The 10,167-nt window shown below is 38.8% G+C and overlaps 1 protein-coding gene across 2 annotated transcripts in view; it reads left to right on the plus strand.

Annotated features, from left to right (window-relative positions):
• Positions 1–9,980, plus strand: part of sardh (sarcosine dehydrogenase) — a 46,603-nt gene extending 36,623 nt beyond the window's left edge. For both annotated transcript variants that reach the window (XM_069703390.1, XM_069703400.1), the window contains exons 19-22: positions 3,200–3,362; positions 3,578–3,746; positions 4,925–5,060; positions 7,735–9,980. In XM_069703390.1, coding sequence (XP_069559491.1) covers positions 3,200–3,362; positions 3,578–3,746; positions 4,925–5,060; positions 7,735–7,863 — 597 coding nt within the window. In that variant the 3' untranslated portion in view covers positions 7,864–9,980. The remainder of the gene's footprint in view (positions 1–3,199; positions 3,363–3,577; positions 3,747–4,924; positions 5,061–7,734) is intronic.
• Positions 9,981–10,167: the final 187 nt, after the last annotated feature.

Consider the following 10,167-nt stretch of genomic DNA (forward strand, 5'->3'; position numbering starts at 1 on the left):
TTTCTACGGTAATTGGATGTGGTACATTTGTCAGCTTCAAAATAACCCTGCCAGTGCTGGTTAAATAAAAAATGCAGTTAATTATAAAAAAAAAAAAAAAAAAAAAAGTCTATGCAAATGACATGCTACTGAGTGGAACTGGTTTGTTATTTCAAAGGTTCAGGCATCAGAGATTGTAGACTGTGTGTTTGGGGTGGGGATGGAGGTGGGGGGGGGGCAGATGGCATGTCTCACGGCGTCCTTGTGACTTACTTGCATGTCAAGTCTCTTTCAAATTTTATGTGTTGTTTTTTTTTTACCTCTTTCCACCTTCAACTTTTTTCTTCCTCTGCCCTTGAGGTCTAGAGACTCAAAGTTTATAAGATTATTGTTTACAAGCGCTCATGAAGTCATATGTTTATACCTGGCTATAATTTGCATTCAGTTTTCAAACAATAATGCTTCAAGGTACGGAGTCTCAGCCACTTGATTTGACCTCAACAGTGTTTCTGGCTTCAGTGGAGGAAGAACATGTTGTACAGGCACATGCAGCGACACATATGTCCACACACACTCGCTCTGTCTTAGTCGCTCTTGCATGAATTATGCATCGCTCTGGTGATTGCAGTCAGCATCTTCTCACAGCTCTGCAGGAGTGTTTGTGTATGTTTGAGAGTGTGTTGCTTGTGCTGTGTTCCAGCTGGTTGCTGGCCTTGTCTGGGTGACATTTTAATGGCTGCACTGCTGTGAGAGCAGAGTTGTCTCTGCCCTCTGCTCCCCTCGTAAGCTCATTAGTCTCTCTCTTTCTCGCTCTCTTCTTAAAACTCGTCATTTGGCGCGAGTGTGCTGGCAAGTGTGTTAAGTCATATGAATTAATGTTGATATGAATTCCTGAACATGTGCTGGTGTTTCTGTGTTTGATTTTTGTCTGATAATTGTGTTTCTGTGGGTTATAGTTTGCCGTCTGTGTATGTGGTGTGCGTTGTGAATAAGAGCAGGCCTTACATGTACAGTACTATCCTTCCCAGAGCTTCATGGTATACTGTACATATGGGACCTAGGGTGATCCTGGCTGGCCAGATGGCCTGGCTGTCACTGCACCCACTGGGAAACTGAAGGAGAAAATTTTCTCCCCTCATTTTTCAGTCCCTTCCACATTTTCTTACTCCCTTACTTCCTTCTCCTTTGTCTTTAGCATCCCCTCTTCAAGCATGTATACGTGTTTCCATCCTAAAAAATAAATCCTGCTTTATTCACCTGGGTGTTATTCTGAGATTGTTTCTGTTGTGACTATTATTTATACTGGATTTTTGAAGCTGATACTGATATATTTGAGAGTCTAAAAAAGAACAACAACAATGCAGCGACCCATAGGAATTATTTACAGGGTTCCCTCTGTTCATGGAATTTCTAGTCTATTCCAGACATGGGAAGTCAGGGGATTTGATAAGTTTGTGGGCCAAGTCACGCAACGTCACAGAAGTTTGTCCGTAGCATGTTTAAATTTTGGTTGCCATTTGCCAAATGTAAGTTTTATTTACTTTTTATTTATTTTGTAAGTTGTTTTATCCCCTTTCTGCTCATCAACAACTGACAATCACGTCATGTTCTTATTTTTGTTGCTAACGAAGGCAAACATTCCAGGAAAATATAAATTGTAAGGGGTTTAGCTACAAAATGATGGCTCATTGTAAAGTTTGGCCTGTTTTTCCGTTCAATGTAGGTCATGCAAGTCCAGCCTTTTAGTCGTTAAAAATCAGGGAAACATCATGGAACTTGACATTTGACTTTGAGTGGGAACCCTGTATTTAAAAATGACATAAACAATAATCTTTGATTTTTTTTTTTTTTTTTTGTCTCACTGGTTGACAAACTCTCAAAGAAACTAAATTATATTAAACTCACTTTTGCACAATGGTTTCTTGTCATTTATCAGCTGACAATGACACTACATCCGACTTATTGATCTAGCTCTTGCAACTATTGGTTATTTCATTTAGGGGAAAAAGGACTGAAGGAAGAAGAGCTATGTTGATTTAAGCAGGAACCTCCTACAGCTTTCAAAAACACTGCTCGGTTCAGAAATCATCTCACACCCTGGTCTTTCAGTTTCACAAAATTAAACACAGAAAGTAGTCTCAGAAATAGCTGTAGCCGTTGTTGGAAACTGCAACACATTTTGGATCCACTTCCTGGTCGTGCAGCTGGCTGATGTACCTGCTGTATGAAATATGCACACACTATTTTGTTTACATTGTGACACTGTAACCTGATTTGTCATGCATGTTGGAAAAACACAAGAAGATGGGTTGTGTTGTCAACTTTCCAAATTGCAAAAAAAAATTTAATGACGAGGCACACAATGCAGTTTTTTTTTTTTAAGAGTCACTGTAGGATAGACAGATTCTAGTTGCAGGTAATTTTTCCGCTGCTTTGGAGCAGTTCATTACAGCAGCTACAAGGATATTCAGGGGATTACTGTGTATGTTTACTTGTCGGAAAGACACATTTTTCAGATGATATCTATTAAATTGAGGTTCTTTGGAAAGCTGTGGGAGGGTTGTGCTCCTTGCCCTATTTAATGCCATCCTTGCCACATTTCCCAAAAATCCCCACAACGGAGGTGGTGAATTAAATATTACTATAACCAGTATTCAAAAGGACAAAATTAGAGAAAATAGCACCCAGGTTGAGAAATACATCCCTTGTACCTTCTGACTCAAAGCGTGTCATTTCCTACTTTCAGAAAACATCCATTTTCCTTCACCTCTCACCCCCAGTGGAGTTTTTTTTGTTTTGGTTTCTTTCAGGACTTAAAGCATTTTGGAGACAACAATCATTTCTAAAAGGAGATTACAGTTTTCTTGTTTCCTTCTTTGTGCACCTTATCTTAGTGTTGCATCTATTCTATTCTTTATTTTCTGCCGGTCTCTGCAAAGAGCTTGCATTTTTAAGCAGCATCACACAAAAACTGCTGTTTGTATTAAAATGCAGTCCAAGTCAATTTGGTCCTTGAACATGACGTGTGTGTGTGTGTGTGTGTGTGTGTGTGTGTGTGTGTGTGTGTGTGTGTGTGTGTGTGTGTGTGTGTGTGTGTGTGTGTGTGTGTGTGTGTGTGTGTGTGTGTGTGTGTGTGTGTGTGTGTGAGAGAGAGAGAGATCTCTCAGTGTCTCTAAGCCTCCTCTCTGCCAACACCCCTCCCCTCCATCCATCCATCCAGGTGCGAGCTATGCGTCTGTCATTTGTCGGAGAGCTCGGCTGGGAGCTGCACATTCCCAAAGACTCTTGCCTTCCAGTTTACCAAGCTGTCATGGCTGCTGGTGCAAAGCACGGCATCATCAACTCAGGCTACAGAGCCATCGACTCCCTCAGCATAGAGAAAGGTAACACTCAGTTGGAAGTCTTGAACAACTAATCACAACATCCAAATCCAGCTGAGGTGCAGATTTACAACAAATCACCTGACTTTGAGTCGACACTACTTGCAATGCAAGCTCAGTATAGCACTAATAATACTGTGCCCAACATCTGCAACAAATAAACAGTAAGCATGGTTTTTGCTCATATCTCCTTGTGTCTTGTTTTTAATCGTCATCAGGGTACAGACACTGGCACGCTGACCTTCGCCCTGATGACACACCCTTGGAGGCGGGGCTAGCTTTCACCTGCAAAATGAAGAGTTCTATCCCGTTCCAGGGTCGTGATAGGCTCGAGAAGCAGAAGGAGGATGGGCTGAGGAGGCGCATCGTTTGCTTCACCATTGATGAGTCAGTACAGCTTCTTTTGAGATTATATTTTAGTCATCTGTGTGAAATTAAGAAAATATAAATGTGCTTAACTATAATATCAATATTGTCAGCAGCATAGCTTCATAAAGTGTTGTTACTCATGTTGCAACTGGATCATTAAACGACCTTTAAATGTTTAAAAAAATGATCTTAGAGAACAGAAGTCTTCATGTTTCAGGATACTAATGCGTTTAACGAAATGTGCAGTAAGTAATACTGACAGCCCTGAGCCACAGAGGTGGATGGGGAGGCAGTTTAAATTTCACTTCTTTGATTTTCTTTTTAGATATGTTAGACTCAAGTATTATTTATTAGAAAATATAGGCCTATGTGACTTTTTCCATTTGATTTTGTCCCAAAACACACAAAACATTTAAAATCTTTACTTTACTCCTCATTCGTTTAGAATTTAAGATATAGCTCCACAATTTTTTATAATGATTAATATTTAATAGTCCACTGGGATATTTTATCCTCATGTGGGTTGAGGGAATACTATAAACCTTGGGTTTATGAAGACAGAATAAAAAAATAAAAAATTATATATAAAAACAATTCTAAATTCCTAAAACGTTGGCATTTTGACTGCTGCTTTACCCGACAACAGCAGTTTGCTGTAGTGAAAATGTAGCTTCTTTTTGTGAATGTTGAAATTGCCATATTCTGTGTGGGCGTGCCACTTGTGATTACTGTCATTGTGTGATTTTTACATGAGTCCTGTGTGTGCTGAGAAAGGCTATGATTTTAGAGTTTAGTGTAACATGTTTACAGTGAAGGCTTCTGTATATGTTGCTGCTTACAGGAACCGATTCAAATAAATATGCTGAGTTTCAAAGAATCAAAGTCCAACTTAGATTCAAGGAAGTTATTTTGGGAGTGTGTGAAGAAAACATTCTTCTCTCTTTCTGTGAATCTGAGGCTTTCAGAATCAGTGACATATTTTAAGTCAATCAACAAAAAGTATCTTTTTATTTATTGTATTGTTGGATATTTTTATTCCATTTTGTTTTTAGAACAATTTTAATTGAAAAGTTGCATTTGCCTCATTGCAGGTTTAAAAGGTCGTAATCTGTCCTGGTTCAACCATGTAAAGATCTTTGTACCTTTGTTTTGAAAAGTCAAAATAAACCTTATTATTTGTCTCTAATCACTTTCAGGAAAGTACCAATGTTCGGTCTGGAGGCCATTTTCCGTAACGGAGTTCCTGTTGGTCACCTACGACGTTCTGACTATGGCTTTTTTATCGACAAAACTATCGGTTATGGATACATCCGCAACCCTGATGGAGGAGTGGTAAATACCACACAAACACCTACACATTACATTACCCTCTTTTATTATTCATTTAATAAGTTCAATAGTGTGCTCTGGGCTGTCTTTCGTGTCATATTCAGCCTAATTTTTCTTAAATCAAGAAAATATTTTACCAGCAGAGTGAGTCTGCCCCATTTCTCCCCCATTTTCCAAGGTTTGTGTAGAAGTATGCGTCAATATCTTGGAATCATGAATAAAAATGACAGATCCCTGCAGTACTGTCAAGAAATTGTGTTGATTTTACGAAATTCTTATAAACCAAATTGCAAACAGGTGAAATGATCAATGTTTCAGGATAAGCGACAAACTGGATTACAAAGATTGTGATCCTGCTGTGTGCTGCTGATGATTTTGATTTCTGAGTTTCATATTATATATCTGCTCTTATTTCTTAATGTGTGGAATGAGAAACATAAACTGAAACTGAGAAGTCAAGTTCTATGTGAGTGTGGTTTAGAGAGCTGGTAGGTGCATGCTTCTCTTTGAGTCTTAGTAACTCTCATTCATATCCTCAAGCTATCTTTTAGGTCCCACCACTCACGTTACATTGAGAAATAAGTTTTACTGAGCAGCATACAAGTTTCTGCCTCTTTCATGATAATAACACAAACGCACTAAACAAAAAGTGGCAACATAAGACAGAAGGATGGAAGCAGCAGGAAGGACACAAAGAGTTAAATGGTGTGCGTAAAGGCAAAGACACTTTTTTTAAATTATGAAAAATAGAGCAATGTGTGTGCTTGTGTCCGTTCTGGTGTATTACTGATGCAACGGAGGCATAAATCTGTTCATACAGTCTCATTTTGGAAACCTGCCTCCCTTTGGTGGACAAAAAGAAGTCCTTGTAACATAAATCACAACATTTTATGTTGAATAGTTGGTTTAATGTAAGTGTATGTTTAAATTTAGGCAAGAAGAGATTCTACTGTGACTGTAACTCGCCAGGAAATTAATGCAAGTCAATGTATGGCCTTTGAAGTGACGAAAGCACGTCTCTCTCTCTCTCTCTCTCTCTCTCTCTCTTGCTCTCTCTCTCTCTCGCTCTCTCTGTGTGGGCGTGCGTGTGTGTGCGTGCGCATATATGTGTGTGTGTGTGTGTGTGTTAGCATGTCTGCCTTTGTGTTCGCCTGTACTCATTTGGTTAATGTCCACCTCGGCGTCGTGACCAGCACAACAAAGCAGATTGACCCTTGTCTTAGTCGAGCACTTCAGTCCAGAAAAATGCACACAAAAAGACGCACGCACACACACGCACACAGTGATGTGATTGTAGGCGGTGTGCTCTGTAATACTGGATGACAAGAAACCAGATCCCTTAGATGTGTGTGTGTGTGTGTGTGTGTGTGTGTGTGTGTGTGTGTGTGTGTGTGTGTGCGCGCGCGTGCGCGTGCGTGCGTGTGTGTTGTCTCATGCGTGTGTCTGCCCTCTCTACTCACTTGTTCTCACATTGATTGTTTCTACTCTTCTTTTCTTTCGTATCTCTGTTCCTTGGTTTTTATTCATTGGATTTACTGCAGTTTTCTGAAGTTTCTCCTACCCTGCTCTTTATAGCTCTTCTTTCAATTCACCATTTGCTGCTGTGTGGTCAATATACCATCAAAATGTATTCCAATTTCATCGGATATGAATCCCACCCCAGCCTCACCTGTGTTGTTAGAAATGAGAAATAAATAAATTAGACCTCGACCTCATTCTTTGGAAATTTTTGACAACCAAAATCCAAGCACCCACCTCCTACTATGCATTTGTTCGTTAATATCGCGAGGTTTTATTTGATGGGCTGAATTAGCTCGTTCCCCCAAAGCAAATTGTGTTGAATACATTTGTAAATTTTCCGAAAAGTTAAGATAAACAATACAAAATATTTGTCCTTTTCCCAACTTGAGATAGGAGTTACATTTTTTTACTACTTTAAAATAGATGTTGTGTAATAGGAACTCCTGAATTACGTCTTGCATTTAGATATCAAATTAACTTAATTTCACTTCAAGGACTAGGAGGCATATGAGAAAAGGATCCTTTTGTTGGTTGATAGTATGATTTGGCTTCGGTCTCAGACTAAGGCAGAAGGACTGGGGACATTTATCCATTCAAAGTGAGACAAGGGCATTCATGTCATCCCTGGTGGGCCTTCACTGTAATGTCAAATGGTTGTAGATGTTGTAAACTGAAAGCAGCTTTGTCTCTGAAAAAGTTCAGTTAGCTAAAGTATTTGACCACAGTGCTCATGAAGCATCCATATTGTGGGGACATAAATCTGTTTACATTCACACTGTGTTGATCTCCCTCCACGTGTGGGACAAAAAAAAAAAGTTTGTGTGTCTCCCTGTGTTACGAGGGAGCTGACATTTACCCATGAGTGAATTAATTGCTTCCAGTGTTTTATAAGTCCTGCGCTGTGCTCCGCTGTCAGATGGGAACGCTTTGAAAATGTCCATTCTGGAGAGCTCTGCCAGTTAAGAAGACTATTTTTACAAAGAGTGTAATCGGTCGTCTCATTTTCGCGCCGTTTTAATCTTTATCGTCTCCTCATCCCATCCGCATATTTAAATCCCTACCCCTGTCTCCTTTTCTTGCGTATCTTTCTCTCTCATGTTTTGGTTTTCATGCCTCTTATTTTCACTCACCGTATCTTTCTTCCTTTCTTCATCAGGTGAGTGCCGATTTCATAAAGAGTGGGGAGTTTACCCTGGAAAGGATGGGAGTGGTGTACAAGGCCAAGGCCCACCTCAAATCCCCATTTGACCCTGAGAATAAACGCGTCAAGGGCATTTATGCTTGAGAAGGACCACGCATGTAAAAACTGAATTAAACATGCTGGTTAGAGACACGCAAGGTGAAGACTTTTGCAAGTTTTTTTTTTTTTTACTTGTCTTTACATCTCTGTCAAATACAAGTTTTCTCAAGTGTTGATAATTTTAATTGGATTATATGACTGAAGTGCTTCTGATAAAATCTTTGCCCATTTTAAATTTGAGCATGTTATAGATGGTCTGAAATCCGTATCGAAGCAGTCAGAATCCGGTATGAATTTTTGTTAAGGGTTCTTCAGTTCCTCAACTCAACATTTGTGTCATCAAGTGATTGTTCTCATGTGAATGGCATTACCATGAAAACAAATTCATGAGCTAAACTTGTCTTGTTATGTCTAAGAATCACAGGAATTGCACAACTGTTTCAACTGAAAAAGACCCGGTCGCTTCCCTCTAGCTTTCCTCGATTCATGTTAAGGATGCAAATAATAGTGAATGATTACTTTCAAGACAGTTTTAGCACTAATAACTAAACAAAGCTATCCTGGTTCATGTCACCATCAACAGTAAAATGCAGCTTATTCAAAATGGGGTTTAAATCTGTAACTAACCCTCGTGGGAGTTTTCAAGAGATAAGACTGCATGTATTATTTCTAGGTTTCCACTGAAAACAGTTTAAAGTCTTACTTCTACTTAATTCAGAAAATCTTAATCTTCCTAGCAGCTAGTGTGACGGCGAGCCTATGAACACTGTATAATCATTACCATGATTACGCAGTAGCTTTGTGTGGTAGCGCAGACAGCTGTTGCCTTTGTAACCAAAGTCCTACAAAATAAAATGGTTACAACTGTGTGTGTGTGTGTGTGTTTTTACTCAAAGTAAGTACCATGAATTCTCAATTTGTGGCCAGATCCTTTGTGCAATTGGGTAAAGAAGAAGCTAGACCTTTATTAAAAACTCTAATATTAGAGTCAGGCTGTTAATTCTAATTTAGCCTTCATAGTGCACTGTATTATATAATATTGTAGTGCAGCATGTTTCATTTCTAATTTATCCTGTGAGGGTGCAGTGTGTTGTATTAAGGAATAAAAGTATTCTCAGACTATACAGAAGCCCTGCAGGCAATTGGAGTCAGATTACATGTTTGTGCTAAAAATAATGATTACAAGTTTTACTTGCTTATGTGCTATCTAAATCTGAGGCAAACAACCTGACTGTTTATTAGAGTTGGAGAGAATTGGAGCGAAAACAGCCAAAGGCACAGTGTATCAGGGAACAAGACGCAGTTGAAGAAGAATGACACAGGAAGACAACAGTTATCAGAAAGCAGCGGTTTTGAATATAAACCCTTTGTTTTCTCATCTATTCCCCCATTGCCTCACTCGCCAGTGTTAATCTGCTGTCACTGCTGTTCACAAACTCAGTCCTTTAAGTTTTGTTCTTTCACAGATACATTGTTATTTAATAAGGCAATCCTTCAATTCAAGCATCAGTAAGACCCCTCGTTTTGTACGATTATGGTGCTAAATCTGAATCAACATTTTGTCTGTCTCCCTCACAAGGAGAATACTGTAATTCTCTTCACCTGGGTTTACTTTTACTGTGAAGCATTTGCAGGAAGCTTTGAGCCACACCACATTAAGAACTGTCCAAGTCTCATTAATATTTTCAATTGAAAATACCGTCCTCGGGTAGCGAAGTAGTGTAGGAGTCATGTGATTAATGTTGTGGAAATCTATGCTGAATCAACTGAGACCATGCAGGTTCTTCACTTGAGAATTGTTGAGAATTTATGGTGCCTTTATATGTGTTTGTATGTATGTGTGTGTAAACATAAAAAATGAAAATTGTAACATGTTTGCGAACTACATACGGGCAGATTTTTGACAGCTCATCACAGTCGTTTGAATGAAAATGTCTGATTGCTTTCACTTTTTAAGAGTAAAAACTGACAAATCTGAAAAAATAGAAATCACTAGTGTAGCACCTTGAAAATGTATCCATGTCTTTAATGCAGATGCTATGTACAGTAATTAGTCTTTGTGTTTACATGAGTATCTATAATCTGTTACATAATTTTTGTTTTTGACAATTTTTATATAATTAATTATCAAAGAATTATATTTTCCATCTTTGTTTACACTAACTGACTAAACAAAAACCAAAGTTCATCTCACTCTTTGTGAACAGCAGCCCAAATACAAGGTGTTTAAGTAAAAGAAGGTATTTGTATGTATGACTGCCTCTCAGATGTTGGTTGCTGCACGTTCAGCACAAAATGTTTACTAATGTGGAATGATTCATTGATTCTCGCCAGAAGGCTGTTAATCAT

This window comes from Brachyistius frenatus, unplaced genomic scaffold (genome assembly GCF_029030835.1).
Source record: "Brachyistius frenatus isolate BFR_SWC_R1_liver_20210118 unplaced genomic scaffold, ASM2903083v1 Contig_3, whole genome shotgun sequence".
Classification (NCBI taxonomy): Eukaryota; Metazoa; Chordata; class Actinopteri; family Embiotocidae; genus Brachyistius; species Brachyistius frenatus.